The sequence below is a fragment of the Orycteropus afer genome, unplaced genomic scaffold (assembly GCF_000298275.1).
Source record: "Orycteropus afer afer isolate SDZICR_OR568_19922 unplaced genomic scaffold, OryAfe1.0 scaffold00034, whole genome shotgun sequence".
In the NCBI taxonomy this organism is placed as follows: domain Eukaryota; kingdom Metazoa; phylum Chordata; class Mammalia; order Tubulidentata; family Orycteropodidae; genus Orycteropus; species Orycteropus afer.
In genome coordinates, this window is record NW_006921621.1 from 9,408,676 (window position 1) to 9,425,414 (window position 16,739).

At 42.0% G+C, this 16,739-nt stretch overlaps 1 protein-coding gene across 1 annotated transcript in view; it reads left to right on the forward strand.

The window, feature by feature from the left end:
- TNFRSF21 (TNF receptor superfamily member 21) overlaps positions 1 to 16,739 on the forward strand; it is a 146,660-nt gene that overhangs the window by 71,211 nt on the left and 58,710 nt on the right. The window contains exons 3-4 of the mRNA XM_042780328.1: positions 10,761 to 11,412; positions 13,099 to 13,596. Of these exons, the coding sequence (XP_042636262.1) occupies positions 10,761 to 11,412; positions 13,099 to 13,596 (1,150 nt within the window). The remainder of the gene's footprint in view (positions 1 to 10,760; positions 11,413 to 13,098; positions 13,597 to 16,739) is intronic.

Below are 16,739 nucleotides of genomic sequence, written 5' to 3' on the forward strand. Positions count from 1 at the left end.
AAACCCACCAGCCACTCCTCGGAAGGAAGGTTGGGCAATCCTACTTCCGTAGTGATACTGCCTCGGAAACCCAAGGAGGGGTTGCTATGAGTCAGGGCTGACTCGACGGCACATAACAACAACCATCAGGGCTCCTAGAAGCAAGAGTCTGGCTGGAATCTTTTGAAGTAGTTGAGGGAAGAGGTGATGGTTCTGGGGCGGTGGCAGTGAAGATTGGGATTAATGGATAGATTTGAGAGATTTTGGAGTGAGGACCAACCGTTTACTAATGGTGAGGCTGTGATGTGGGGGAGATGTGGTTGGAGGAAAGACATCAAGACTGACTCAAGCTTTCTAGCTTGAGCCAACTTTGGTGATCTGATTACTTTGAACGGAAAGGCTGAGGGAAACACTGGGTGAGATTGGGGAGCCTGAAATTCAGATTTTTGTTATGTTTGAGGTGTTTTTATGCTTGATGTTTTCAGTGGTCATGTGTGCTCTGATTGGTGTTGTGTTGGGCCATCCTTCTGTTGGTGATGCTTGTGTTGTTATTTTGCTACCACTGCAAACAGCATTAATGAAGTTGTCTCTCTACAAGCCAATTACTCTTCCTTTTGGGCCATTTCCATGAGGTATATTCCCCAAAGTGGAATTGCCAGGTCAAAGGAAATGAATGAACAGTTTTATGGCTCTTGCTATATATTGCCAGACTGTGTTCTGAAACTTGAATTAATTTATAGTGCCATCAGCAACTTATAAATGTGCCTTCTACCTCACAAGCCTGCCAGCATTGGGGTTTATTTATGATGCATTAATATAGATATCTAAGGATACTTGATTGTGGAAACTTGCATTTCAGTGGTTGCTGGGGATGTCATAAATTTAACCATATAATGATTACCATTGTAATTCTTCATGTAGTCCTCTCAGTAGTCTTAACTAATGGTTGAATTTGTGTTAATTTCATTTGCATCAGTTCTTTATACATTTTAAGTATTTTAAGTTATAAGATTTTACTAGGTGTTTGTGGCATATATCTTCACATATTATGTTTAATATTTTTATATTTCATATATAAAACTTTAGATTTATACATTTCAACCCACTTTCTTGTGTCTGAGACTTTTTGTTGTTCATTTTGTTTTAATAGTCAGAAATGGATTTCTCTTTTTACAGATGGAATAAGAATTCTTTGAATTTTTAATCTTTTAAATGTTGGGATTGTTGATTTTTCTGGACTTTAGTGTCATGTTTGTGGTGAAGACTACATCAGTGTGTATTGCAGGATATTCATGTACATTTCTTGAGTAAAGGATTTCGTGGTCAAATAAGTTTGAAGTCCAGAAAAGTCACCATTTTCTGTAGCCCTCCTGCAGGGCTTTCTGGAGTCATCAATGTTGTTGTTAGATGCCACTGATTTCAACTCTTATGACTTCATGTGACAGAGTAGAACTGCCCCTAGGGTTTTCTATGCAGTAGGAGAAAAGACCTGGCAATCTGGTCCCACAAAGATTAAAGCCTAGGAAACCTTGGCAATCACAAGTTCTACAGCGGGGCAATTTTACTCTGCCATGTAAGGACACTATGAGTCAGAACTGACTTGATGGCACACAACAACATTCTTTACAGAAGCAGATCACCACCAGGTCTTTCTCCCAAGAAGCCATTGGGTGAATTTGAACCATAGGTGAGCAACAGAGTGCTTAAACTGTGCCACCAGGCTCATTATTTTTATTGTGCCTCATGGAATGAGGACTATAAGAGCCTGTCCTAAACTTTTTTTTAAAAAATTTAACAAATGTTAATACTTTATTAAAAGTGCTTTTCTTTTTCTTTTTTACTTTTGTTGTAGTGAAAACATACACAATGAGACATAACAACTTCCCCATTTACAGCTCAGGGACATTGATGCCATTTTTCATGTTGTGCCACCATTATTGCTATCCTTTTCCAAAATATTCCACCACCATTAGCATAGACTCAATGCCCTGCAAACAAAAGCTTCTCTTTACCCCCACTTCCTCCTACCTATGGTAACCACTAATAATCTTTTATATAGATAGATAGACAGATATGTTTTTTTTTTTTTTTCCAGCCTATTTAAGGATTAAGCCTCCCTTGCACTTCCATCCCTGGTAACCAAAAAAGAAAGTTGTCCTGAACTTTTTAGACCAGGGGTCAATAATTTAGCCAGATAGTAAATATCTGAAATTCAGATTTTTGTTATGTTTGAGGTGTTTTTATGCTTGATGTTTTTCTACAAAGAGCCTGATAGTAAATATTTTAAGTTTGTAAGGCAAATTATCTCTGTTGCAACTATAAATCTCTACCTTTGTAGCCAGAAATCAACCTATTGTTGTTCTTGTATGCTGATGAGTCAATTATGACTCAAGTGATGCTGTAGGACAGAGTAGAACTGCCTCATAAGGTTTCCCAGTCTGTAATGTTTATAAAGTAGAGGGTCAGCGAAAAAGGAGAAGACCTTCAATGAGATGGAAGACCTTCAACTCAACTGGCTGTGATGATGTGCATAGCAATGATTGTGAGGATGCAGGACCAGGCAGTGTTTCATTTTGTTAGACATAGGGTTGCTATGACTCAGAGCACCTAAGAACAACACCAATCTTTACAGGAGCAGATTGCCAGGTCTTTTCTTCTGTATTGGTGCTGGTAAGCCTCCGGCCATTCAGTTAGGGGCTGAGCACTTAACCATTGTGCCACCAGGGCTCTGAAAGCAACCTAACCAAACCCAAAGAAGTGTTCCAGAATGTATTTTTAAGAACAGGCAGTATGTGGGATTTAGTTTTGTGCCCCTGGCTCAGAAGATGCTTTGCTTATCATTATTCCCATAGTCTTCATCATTGAGGTGGGCAAGCAAGGGAGGGAATATAATCTATGTGATTGTCCCTGGCCTTGAGCTGCTTATAATCATTAGGAGCTCTGAAGATAAATATATACACTTAGGAGGCCATTAGCAAACATTACAGGACAATATGTAATTAAGGACCAAAATGATTAACAGAAAACAGGAAATGTGATGAAGAGGTCAGTTTATCTGCTTGGAATCTGGGTGTTTTGGAATAGTTTTAAAACACTTCACTGAGAAGGCGGAACTTGACATTAACAATCACAGACTCTCAGATGATTAGAGATGAATCCAGCTTGCTAATATTAGAGAAGAGCAGAATGCAAAGAGGTAAACCAGCTGACCTTAAGGCAGAGACTGGGTGGAGTAAATGGTTAAAGTACTCAGCTGCTAACTGAAAACTTAGAGGTTCAAGTCTACCCAGATTAGAAGAAAGGTCTGGTGATTACTTCTAAAAATTCTTTTTGGAAACACTGTGGAGCACAGTTCTACTCTGATACACATAGAATCACCATGAATTGTAATCAACTCAGTGGCAACTTGTTTTTAGACAAGAAAATACGTCTTCTGTTCTCTAAATCTATACCCAAATATTCTTTCTAATCCAGGTCTCATCGTCCTGTTTGTGTTGGAAATACATATATTGTTGTTATTGTTATGTGCCATTGAGTCAGACCCAACTCATAGTGACCCCTCCTTGGGTTTCCGAGGCGGTATCACTATGGAAGTAAATCGCCCAACCTTCCTTCTGAGGGGTGGCTGGTGGGTTTGAAACGCCAGACTTCTGGTTAGCAGTCACAAGTGCCTTAGGCACTAAGCTACACATATATGTTGTTGTTATGTGCTGTTGAGTCGGATCTGACTCATAGCGACCCCTCCTTGGGTTTCCGAGGCAGTATCACTACAGAAGTAGATTGCCCCATCTTCCTTCCGAGGAGTGGCTGGTGTGTTTGAATTGCCAGTCTTCTGGTTAGCAGTCAAGTGCCTTTAAGGCACTATGCTACCAGAGCTCCTACACATATGTAGTAGATGCATATTAACAGAGAGGAGGGGATGAGTTGAGAGATTCCAAATTACGGAGTGAACTGAGACATCTTTTGTCTTTGAAAAAATCACTTCTCAAAAGACTAAAAGCAGCATGGTTATATCCGTCATTTGGAATGGGAAAGAAAGAAAAGAGAAATTGGTGGAAGGAGAAGTGGGGAATATGGAATATAGAAAAATGCATGCGTACAGTAATATGTGGTCAAGGAAATAGCTGATGTGTTCATTAGGATGACTTTAAATTAAGGTGTAGCCACACTGTGGAAGAGAACTTGACTGTTATAAAAAATGAGATAGTTAATATGTTCTGACATGGAAAAATGTCAGTGCCACAGTCTTAGAAGGTGAACAAAAGTAAATCACAGAACAAAATGGATGGCCTGTCTGTATTAGGTTTGTAAAACAAATCAAAACCCAAAACAACCAACTTAAAGTATGTGTGTGTGTGTGTGTGTGTGTGTAAATGCTCAGAAATGGGTCTAGAAAGATGTGCACCAAATTGAGCAGGAACTTAAACATTTTACTCTGTATATTTCCCAATTGTTAGAAATATTGTAACAATGTTTATTTTTTGTTATAAACATGATCATTAAATAAATGAATGTAATGAACTCAACAAACAGATTAAAATAGAACATTAAGACACTAACATGTGCTTGATTGGATAAGAGATAAAGGGAGGGGCTGTCTCCAATGTGTTTCTCATAGAATGAGAACATATTAAAGCCGGAGGGGTCTTGGCTTAGTTTATCTGTTGCGGTTAAATTGACTCCTAATCATAGCAACCCTACAGAATGAGAACTGCCCCCATAATTTCCAAGGCTGTAGTTCCTTACAGAAGCAGATTGCCACATCTTTCTCCTGCTGAGCGGCTGGTGGGTCCTTTCTGTTAGCCAATTCCATAACCATTCACTGCACCACCAGGACTCCTTTTTTGGCTTAGTTTAGAGGTTCTAAAACTTGGATGGGCATCAGAATCCCTTGGAGGGCTTAAAAACAAAACCAACTAAATCTAAAATGGCACATTTCCTGCCCCTACTGCCAACTCACAATGATCTCAGGTGATGAGCCTGGAAATGTGAATTTTTAGAAAACATTTTCTGGTAATTGTGATGCTGCCTTTGAAGCCTGAGGCTTTGGTGAACTGCTAATCTAGTTTATCTACCTCTGTACAAATGGGAGACCTCAGGGTCTTGAGGGGGAGCTCTGGTAACATAGTATCTAAGGCACTTGACTGCTAACCAGAAGGCTGGTGGTTCAAACCCACCAGCCACTCTTCGGAAGGAAGATGGGGCAATCTAAATCTACTTCCGTAGTGATACTGCCTCAGCAACCCAAGGAGGGGTCACTATGAGTCGGGTCTGAGTGGACGGCACATAACAACAACAACAAGGGTCTTGAACCTCAAGTGTTTTGGCTGTCCCAGTTTGAGATTTTCATTGTCCGTTCTGTGCTTCCGACATCTTTCCCTAGTATTAGCTGCAGGCATCATCTGAACTTGTTTTTATGTTACATATGGAACATCCTTAATTCTTCTTTTTAAACTTTAATCACTTCGCCACTACCCATTGCATGGCCCTCACATCATCTTTGGGAATGGTGATGGCTATGGGTTAACCTTAGTTTTTGATTATTCAGTTGACCAAAAGGAAAGTAATTTTTCTTAGCTTTCATCTGAGTCTTTGTAAAGGGAAAGAGGTTTGCCACCTCTTCCGTTCCTCAGCAGGGTTTCCGTTAAGGAAATGAGTCCTTAGAGCAGTTCCTCCAGCTTTGTAGCACAGATAGGTTTGTCTGTTAAGCCTTTATCTTTAGAGATGAAGACATCTTAAAGGTCTCTGTGTTGTTGTTGTTGTTGTTATGTGCCGTCGAGTCGGCCCGACTCATAGCGACCCCTCCTTGGGTTTCCGAGGCAGTATCACTACGGAAGTAGGATTGCCCAACCTTCCTTCCGAGGAGTGGCTGGTGGGTTTGAACCGCCAGCCGTCTGGTTAGCAGGCAAGTGTCTTAGCCACTATGCTACCAGAGCTCCTAAAGGTCTCTGTAGCTCAGTGATTTTCAAACATGTTTTATCGGTAAAACCTTCTTGAGGTGAAGTCTTCCGCGGAAGCCCCATTAGCAAATTGGAAAAGCGAGCCACTCCATTTGAGGCAGCCACGGGGAGCTTGGAGCCCTGTGTCCCACCCCTTCCCCTGGGCCCTCAGTTGTATCCTCCAAGTCCAGTGGGCAGCCCTGAGTACAATTTTAAAGTCATTGATTTCTTCCTCTTCCCTCTTCATAGGTACCTATCACCAAACCCAGCTGACCTGACCCATTAATCACCTTCTCTCCATTTTCACCACCAACAGCCTAGTCCAAGTTACCTTGAGCTTTTATCTTGACTTTAACCTAAGTGAACTTTTTCAGCTACTTCCTCTCTCCCCCCTTTAACTTTCTGCTCTGCAGCTAGAAAACTTTTTAAACTTAGAAATCTGGATTATATACCTTTTCTTCCCTTCCCTGCCCCTATATACGCATATAAAAGCATCCGATTGCATTTAGGATTAAGGGAAAATATCTGGGGCCTCCTCAAATTTAACTATGCCACTGTCTCTCATGAGGTGGAACCATTTAAGCTTTTCAGTTCCTTAGCTGAGGGTCCTTCTGCTTCAAGGCTTTTATGCCAGGATTCCTCTGCTTAATTCCCTCAAATTCCACTTGCCCTGAGTTAATTTCTGCTTCCCCATCCTTCAGGGCTTCTCCAAAGCATTTCTTTAAAATCTCTGAATGACAAATTATCTGCTAACATCCTCTCTGGGACTTTGTATTTCTCTTCCAGAGTTCTGCAATTCTAAGTAAGTTATTTCTGGTGTAAATAGTTGTTTTCATCAGTTCCCCCTTAGAACACAAACTCCATGAGGGCTAGACTAGTTTTCAAGGTTCAAGTCTCAGTCTGCAGCACAGTGTCTTGTCACGCACACAGGTCATCAGTAAATACTTGCTGGATGAATTCATAGTGTCTTTAGGAGCTCTGGTAGCTTAGTGCCTAAGGCACTTGACTGCTAACCAGGAGGCTGGCGGTTCAAACCCACCAGCCACTCCTGGGAAGGAAGGTTGGGCAATCCTACTTCCATAGTGATAATTGCCTCGGAAACCCAAGGAGGGGTCGCTATGAGTCGGGGCCGACTCGATGGCAAGTAACAACAACAACAACAGGTTTTGTGCAAATCTCATTTCTAGTATTAAGCCTCCTCTTGACTATCCCTAAGGAGCTCTGATGGTGTAGTGGTTAAGGCATTTGTCTGCTAACCAAAAGGTCAGTGGTTTAAACTCACCAGTTGCTCAGTGGAAGAAAGTGAGGCAGTCTGCTTTGGTAAAGATTTATAGCTTTGGGAAACCAATGGCCATGGCTATGAGTCACAGTCGACTTTTTGGCAGTGAGTTTGGCATGGTTTTGACCATCCCTAGAGGCAAGACTGGGAGCTCTGGTAGCATAGTGGCTAAGACACTTGCCTGCTAACCAGACGGCTGGCGGTTCAAACCCACCAGCCACTCCTCGGAAGGAAGGTTGGGCAATCCTACTTCCGTAGTGATACTGCCTCGGAAACCCAAGGAGGGGTCGCTATGAGTCGGGCCGACTGGACGGCACATAACAACAACAACAACAGAGGCAAGACTGAGCAGACATCATTGTTAGTGAGCTCTGTAGGAGCTCCCACTGCCTCCTGGAGCCTGAGGTAATTTAAAGGTCATTTTAGAGCCACATTGTTTAAAGTGAGTTACTCAGTATGATGCAGTTTAAATAGTCCTGAGATTTGCTTTATTTAGAAACCTGATCGGTTATCTAAATGAATAAAGAAACTGAAATAGCCACCTAAAGGATGTAGAGGAGCATGGGGTGGAGTGGCACGTGGCAGTAGGCTCATTTTTGTACTGCTAGGGGACCTCTAAGAAGCCCTGGTGACGCAGTGATTAACCTCTGGGCTGGTAACATAAAGGCTGATGGTTTGATGGCTACTCAAGAGAAATGTTCCCGTAGAGATTACAGCCTAGGAAACCCTTTGGGGGCAGTTCTACTCTGTCACGTGGGGTTACTATGAGTGGAAAATCAATTCAGCAGCACCCAATAACAACAACAACAAGACCTCTGGTAATACAGTAGTCAGGGAGCTGATGCGGAACTTGCCATTTCACCACTATCTTTATAGTAGCTACTGTAGTCAGTATTTAGATGTGCCTGTCCTAGGATCTACGTGAAGCTCTAGGAGCCTAACCACTCTCCTCACCCTCAGACATATGCAGTGCTATTGGCAGCACCTGGTGTCCTTTCTGCTGAGTTACCCTTCTGGGTGTGTGTCTCCCACCCAGGTAAGGAGGCAGACTTAGAACACATGGTGATGCTGGTTGCCAACCACTGCCTCCTGGACAGGTCACAATTCCCATCTCTGCTTTCGTTTAATTTGCATCAGTCTAATAACCTGTCATCTGTGTTATTTATACATCTTTCCAAACTTCCAGAGTACTGCAGCTATCTAAAATTGCTTTTGCACTTAGAAACCAGATAAAAGAACTTGCAGAAGTACAGAGGAAGAGCACTTTGGCAACCTCACGAGCCAGGTCTTTAGTGTTAGAGAGATTGGGTCTAATCTTGTCCTTGCTGGATTTGCTAAATGGAACTTGGGCTCCACAGGGTAGTGACGGGCTTTTTGTTCATCTACCTAATACATCCACGATGGTCCAAAGAGTGGTTGTTGTTGTTATTTGCCCTCAAGTTGGACCTGACTCATAGCGACCCCTCCTTGGGTTTCCGAGGCAGTATCACTACGGAAGTAGATTGCCCAACCTTCCTTCCAAGGAGTGGCTGGTGGGTTTGAACTACCAGCCTTCTGGTTAGCAGTCAAATGCCTTTGGCACTACGCTACTAGAGTGGAGGGAACAAATTTTGCAGGTAGAAGAAGCAAAAACAGAAAAAGTAAGCTCAGAATTGAAAATAAAGGATATCACAGGGCTTTTATCTTCAGAGTCCAAAATGAAGTTAAGTTTCTTAACTTGAAAATTAATCACTATCCTGTTTTTGTCTCAGTTTGAAGAAAAGATTAATATATCCTGCTAAGCTGAAATTTTGTTAAAAAAATTTACCAGAGGTAGCTCTGGGATATGGTGAGGGGCTTAAAGGAAGACACTTGGTTCATGTAATTAAGCTTTGGAAGAATCAAATCTTGGGTTAAGTTTAAGGGACCTAAAAAGACACACTCTGACCACTTTGAAAAAAAAAAAAAAAAAAAATTCTTGCTTCATTTTCTTAGTTACTGGCACAGTAGTAAATTTAGAAGGAATTTGCCCTGTTGGGGAACTGGTAGTTTGAGGTAGCCATTATTTTCTTGACACAGAACCTTTCTCATTTCATGACGGATGGTGAAAGCTTTACTGTTGTGGGGAAAAAAAGAAGATTTTTCAATCTTAATTAATGCAGAAGAGCTGTCTTTTAATATTCATTCTGAAGCTGCACCCCTCCCCCAAAAAGACCTCAGGATTTAGCAGAATAAATAATAATTTCCTTTTCCCTAAGTTTTCGTTATGGAAGCTGGGGTAAAATCCTGTCTAGCTGGATGAGGTTTGTGTTCTATGAGTCAAATTAAAATGTCTGTGGAGTACCTTTTGCTGAACCCAGCTTTGTGCTTGGGCTCCTCAGTGACTGTAGGACCATGCTTCAGTGACCATGGCCTTCAGAGGCTGAACAAACAGGGCATGAATCTAGAAGCATGAACTCTGTTGTTCAGAGCACAGTACCAAGAATGCCAAGGACCTGTCTCTGTTTAAAAAACAAACAAACAAAAAAATTGTTTTGCTTCTCATAGATAAAACTTCTGAAAAAATCATGCTATGATTTTTCTCTATGGTGCTAGGGATATATGTTGTTGTTGTTATGTGCTGTGGAGTCAGACCCGACTCATAGTGATTCTTCTTTGGGTTTCCGAGGCGGTATTACTACAGAAGTAGATTGCCCAACCTTCTTTCCAAGAAGTGGTTGGTGGGTTTAAACCACCAGCCTTCTGGTTAGCAGTCAAGTGCCTTAGGCACTATGCTACCAGAGCTCCCAGGGATATATAGTGACTTGAATATATACCGTACTAATTCTCAGTTACTTTGTCCTGGCATGAAAAAATGGTAGCTTAATTTTTGAGTAATGGAGAGGAAGACAAATACTCAGCAAGTTATTGTTTTCTAGCATTAGGATTTTAACTTCTATATAGCATTTTTAACACTAGCTACAAAGCCCTTGCACATACATATTCTCAATTGATTTCCATAATAAATATAAGAGGCATCATCAACTTCATTTCACAGATAATTTTCCTCCCATGGAGCAGCTGGTGGGTTTGAACTGACTACCTTTTGGTTAGCAGCCAAATCCCTTAACCACAGCACCACCAGATCTTAGGCAAAGATCAAGCAACTAGAACAATGTTTCACAGCTAGTTAGGTCAGGTTCTAGGAGTCCCTGGGTAGTGGAAATGGTTAAGTGGTCAACTACTAATTGAAAGGTCAGAACTTCAAACCTACCCAGAGTTGTCTTGAAGGAAAAGCTTGGCAATCTGCTTCTAAAAGGTCACAGCCTTCAGAACCCCGTGAAGCACAGTTCTGCTCTGCATCGTGAGTTGGAATTGACTCAGTGGCAACTGAGTTGGTTTTGGTAGGTCAGGTGCTAGGATGGAATCCAAGTCTTTGCTTCTCTCTACTGTGTTACTGCAGAAGTGTCAAGAGAATACAGTGCTGGCCAGGTCTTTAATATAAATTAAGGCGGTGGCGTTGGAATTGTTCCTTTCTTCTTTTCTATTCTGATATAACACCTTTTTGTTTTTTGTTCTTCCCCCTCCCTTTTTATTTCTTTCAGCTTGGATTCCTTAGCACCACTATCGCTCAGCCAGAACAGAAGGCCTCGAATCTCATTGGCACATACCGCCATGTTGACCATGCCACTGGCCAGGTGCTAACCTGTGACAAGTGTCCTGCAGGAACCTATGTGTCTGAGCACTGTACCAACACAAGCCTGCGTGTCTGCAGCAGTTGCCCCATGGGCACCTTTACCAGGCATGAGAATGGCATTGAGAAATGCCATGACTGTAGTCAGCCATGCCCATGGCCAATGGTTGAGAAATTACCTTGTACTGCCTTGACTGACCGAGAATGCACTTGCCCACCTGGCATGTTCCAGTTTAATGGTACCTGCGCCCCTCACACAGTGTGTCCTGTGGGCTGGGGTGTGCGAAAGAAAGGGACAGAGATGGAGGATGTGCGGTGTAAGCAGTGCGCTCGGGGTACCTTCTCTGATGTGCCTTCTAGTGTGATGAAATGCAAAGCATACACAGACTGTCTGAGTCAGAACCTGGTGGTGATCAAGCCAGGGACCAAGGAGGCAGACAACATCTGTGGTAAACTCCCGTCCTTTTTGAGCACGACCCCACCTTCCCCTGGCGCAGCCATCTTCTCACACCATGAGCACGTGGAATCCCATGAAGTCCCTTCCTCCACTTATGTTCCCAAAGGTAATTTAACCATATGAGTTATTTATTTGATGAAGGGTTTGAGCACAATGAAAGTATCAAGGAGGGGCTTGTACCAAGGATGTTTTCTTTATTTTATATATTTCAAAATCACTTTTAGAAGAAGGGCCTCCATTTTGTGGCTAATTAAATCTGCCTTGTATGGTCCTATAAGATTTCATTTCAGAAGTTTTCTATTATGGGAGATCAAATACCTAAGAAGTAAGGCCACATGAGACTGCAAAATAACTGAGAGAAACGAGAGTGTGTGTGACCTTATGTAAGTCACTTAACCTCTTCAGGCCTCAGTTTCAGACTTATCAAATAAATGAACAAATTGGATGTTTAAGGGCACAAAAAATTTACAACATGGGGTCAATCCTGAGTCGACATAGCCAGAAGGAAAGAAGGAGGGAGAAAGGGAGAAAATATAATTAAATCAGGAAGGAGAGGGATAAGTATTGGATCAAAGGTTGGACAGGGAATGGGAGGAAAACTTAGCAGCTTCAGGAAACAAGCAAATGTTTATCAAATTGTAGGTAACTAGTATTCACATAGGGAGCTCTGGTAGCATAGTCCCTAAGGCACTTGATTGCTAACCAGAAGGCTGGTGGTTCAAACCCACCAGCCACTCCTTGGAAGGAAGGTTGGGCAATCTATTTCCGTAGTGATACTGCCTCGGCAACCTAAGGAGGGGTCGCTATGAGTCGAGTCCGACTCGACGGCACATAACAACAACAAGTATTCATATGAGGAAAACAATAGCTTAATTTTTTCCCAAGGATTTACCTTAATGCTCTTCTTCAAGCATCTCAGTTTTCCTCAAAATTTATTTTGGATCTCAGACAAAATAGAAAATTTATTTCCAAATCTTTTTGATTGAACTCAATCTCCATGAGATGATAACTAATTTGAGTTGTACTTCCTAGTGAACTCTCATACATGGTTACACTTTATCTTCATGATAACCTTGTAAAGGAAGGGCTTCTCACAACCTCCATTTTGAAATAAAGAAATAGACTCATAGGACTCCAATGACCTTTCCAGGTGTTTGCAGGGCCTGATACAGTCCAGGTCCTGTCTCTGGGACTCAGAATCCCCAGCACTCACATTCTTTAACAAAGATTACTTGTGGACGCTATTCTGAAAGAAGTCCACTAAGTTGCAGATGATAAGAAAGTTCTGTCTTATTTCAGCAACTGTCCTGTCCCACCAAACTTTGAATTTGAGCTCTCTTCTTATTTTGATCACATTCTCTGTTTTACTAGTGAACATGAAATAGTCAAAAGGTGGGGCAGGAGGAATATGAACAAGGGGACTGAATTTGAACTTGTTCTCTGAATAATCAGAATAACCTAAGAGTCAACTAGAGCTATGAACATACATGTGTCTGCTTGGTATGTGAAGTGCAGGAGAAGCTGCCACGAAGGTCAGATGTTGGATCCCTGAAAATGCCCTTGTTTAGGCATGAGGAAGCAAGCTTAGCTGTTCAGGATAGTTTTTACCTTCCACATAAAGCTGCTATTAGAGCCTTCATGAAGAGTGTACAAAATAAATTTATTCTTAAGCAGCAAAGGTTGTTTCTTCTTTGATTATCTGACCTGATTTGGAGATGACCTGCTAGAGGAGGGAATATAGAGATCCCCAGATATGGAAAAGCTCTTCCCCCTCCTTACTCTCTTTTTCTAGGCATGAACTCAACAGAATCCAACTCTTCTGCCTCTGTTAGACCAAAGGTACCAAGTGACATCCAGGAAGGGACAGTCTCTGACAACACAAGCTCAGTGAGTGGGGAGGATGGCATGAATAAGACCCTCCCAAACCTCCAGGTCATCAAACACCAGCAAGGCCCCCATCACAGACACATCTTGAAGCTGCTGCCATCATCCATGGAGGCCACTGGGGGCGAAAAGTCTAGCACACCCATCAAGACTCCCAAGAGGGGCCATCCCAGACAGAACCTACACAAGCATTTTGATATCAATGAGCATTTGCCCTGGATGATTGTGCTTTTCCTGCTGCTGGTGCTTGTGGTGATAGTGGTATGCAGTATCCGGAAAAGCTCAAGGACTCTGAAGAAGGGCCCCCGGCAGGATCCCAGTGCCATTGTGGAAAAAGCAGGGCTGAAGAAATCCGTGACGCCAACCCAGAACCGGGAGAAGTGGATCTACTACTGCAATGGCCATGGTGAGCCTTCTATATTTTCTCCTTGCTCACAGATCCTCTTGCCTTTTCTTCCCTAATTTCCGTTGTTTGGAGGAATGGGACATGCATAGTTTCTGGAATCTCTTTTGTAGATCAAGTGGTATTTGATCTGGTTGGGTTATGGAAAATGAGGTGATCAGCATTAGACAGAATGTGGTCAGCGAGATTAACCCCACCTCCTTCATTTTCCTTTGGCACTTTTAAAACGGGAGGATGCTGCAGAACCAGAGACCCGAGAATGACCCTAGGGATTCTGTTCGATCTTGTCATTTAACAAACAAAGAATTGAATTCAGAGAGGTTTGGCTGCATTGACCTCAGGCTAGTTGTTTGTTCAGGACAGATGGGACTAGATCTCAGGCATCCTAACTTGGAGCCCTTATTTTTCTACCTCCTAGACCACCAGCTACTCCCCAGGAGGAAGATGAGGCGATCTAATTTTAGGAGCTCTGGTGGTTGGTGTAGTGTCTACACATTTGGCTGCTAACCAGAAGGCTGGCAGTTCAAATCCACCAGCCACTCCTTGGAAGGAAGGTTGGGTAATCTACTTCCGTAGTGATAATGCCTTGGAAACCCAAGGAGGGGTCACTGTGAGTCAGATCCGACTCGACGGCAGTGAGTTTGTTTTGGTTTTTGGTAGACCACTAAGCAATAAGTCTGGTGGTGCACTGGTTAGGCACTCAATTGGTAACTGGAGGGTCAGTGGTTCAAACCACTAGCTGCTCTATGTGAGAAAATATTTGCCAATCTGTTCCCAGAAAGATTTCAGCCTAGAAAACTCTATGAAGCAGTTCTATTGCATCATGCATGATTGCTAAAAGTTGGAATCAACTTGATGGCACACAGACCACTAAGAAAATAAAGGGGGAAACAACTAAAGTATACCCTTGAATCTGAATCTTGCTTTAGATTTCTATCACTTTAATGTAAATGAGGATTTTTTTTTTTAACTTAAAATGTTTCCACGTAAATTTTTAGGGTTCTATTTCTATTAGGAGCTCTGGTAGCATAGTGCCTAAGGCACTTGACTGCTAACCAGAAGGCTGGCAGTTCAAACCCACCAGCCACTCCTCAGAAGGAAGGTTGGGCAATCTACTTCTGTAGTGATACTGGCTCGGCAACCCAAGGAGGGGTCCCTATGAGTCGGGTCCGACTCGACGGCACATAACAACAACAACATTTTTATCAAAATAAAAGGGTTTGTGGATTATAGACATCCAATGCTCAATTTATTGGTGATTATCTGAGGCTGGGCTCTCTACATGTTTTACCTGATAGTCAGCATATGTTGATACTAGCTTGAATATTTTGGTCTTTCCTCTTTTGAGGACACAAAATGGCTTATGAAACTTGCCCCGGCTGTTAAATTTGATCTGAAGACTACAATTTTTAGACTGGCGGCAACTTCCCTTTCTTTAAATCCTAAATGAGCTAGCAGCTCAAAGTCTCAAAGTTCTGATAATCCCATTCAGGCACCTCCTTTCCCCTTAAAGTTAACAGTATGTGTGCCTTCCTTTCTAAAAAAAAGTTTGGTATTTTGCATTGTCTTAAAAATGTCTCTACCTTTTGGCTCAGCAACTCTATTTCTGTTAATCTATCATAAAGATAAAAACCAAAAATACTAACAAAAAGAAAAAAATTAAGCAAAAATTCCTTAACTTTTAAGACAGAATTATGTATGATATAATTAAATAATGGAAACAACCAAACAGCCAGTTTTAAGGAAATGATTAAGTAAATTATGGCATATCCATATAATGGAATATTGTGTTGCCATTAAAATTTTATGAAGTTTTTAATATTTCTCCCATGGTATGGGGGAATGCTTATATAGATTTAAAAATTAAATAAAAACAACAGACTGAATAGTTCATATTAATATTCCAATTCTCTTAAAACTTTAGAATAAAGATTGAAATGAAATATGCCAAAATGACAGTAGTACTTTTCAATTGTTGATGTTTGGAATGATTTATTTATTTATTTACTTACTTACTTTTCTGTACACTCCCAAGTTTTCTATAATAAGCACATACTACTTTTATAATCAAGTAGCCCTGGTGACACAATGGTTAAGCACTCAGCTACTAACTGAAAGGCTGGCAGTTCTAACTCACCCAGTAGCTCCGTGGGAGAGAGACCTGGCTTCTGTAAAGATTATAGCCAGGAAACCCTATGGGGCATATTCTGGTTACCTAGTGCTGCTCTGGCAGGAAATATACTAAATGGAATGGTCTTTACAAAGAGGAGTTTATTCTCTTACAGTTCAGGAGGCTAGAAGTCCAAGTTCAAAGTGCCAGGCTCTAGGGGCTGGGTGAAAAGCCCCTCAGCCTTGGACTTCAGCTCTGCCTCCAGTCCCCGGCCAACTGAAACTAGAGGCTTTTTTTCACTCAGACAGCTTCTGGCTGCTGTAGCTGCCAAGCCCAAGGTTGACAAGTAAAAAAGGCACAGTCCTGATGTTACCAAACCACACGGCAGGCCATTAGTTCAAGTTCATTGTAAGTCCCAAGGTCAGCAGAGCATGGCAGGCTGCTGAATAACAACACAGCTACATGCATGGTCCAAGCGTGCCATAGGCTAGAGACCGTTCCCAACGCTTCTCCTTATATACAGGAAGCAGACCACACCCCAAAGGCAGCTACTCAGCTGCTTGTGGTAGATCCCACAATGGAGCTGATTGCCAGTCTCATCATGGGGAATAACTACCACAAGCTACCCAGCCACTCAACCAGGCCCAGCCAAGTTGACATACAACTTTAACTACCACAGGGCGGTTCTACTCTATCATGTGGCATCTGTCAATATGACAGTACCTAATAACAGCAATATGCTCATGATTAGTTATTTAAAGAATTTTTTTTTTAAATCTGATTTTGCTTCCCTTTGCTGAGTTGTGGGAATGTTCAAAGCCAAGCAAAAGGCAGATTGAGGTGAGCATCATACTTGGGAGACAGCCTGCAGACTTGCACAAGATTCCTCTGTACTGGTGGGAAGCATCATTTCCTCTCCTTTTCATTAAAACACACAGACACAGAACTTTATTTGGACATAATTCCACACTTGGTTGCAAGAATAGTGCAAAGAATACCTGCTTCCTGTGCCCAGACTGACTTATTGACATTTTGC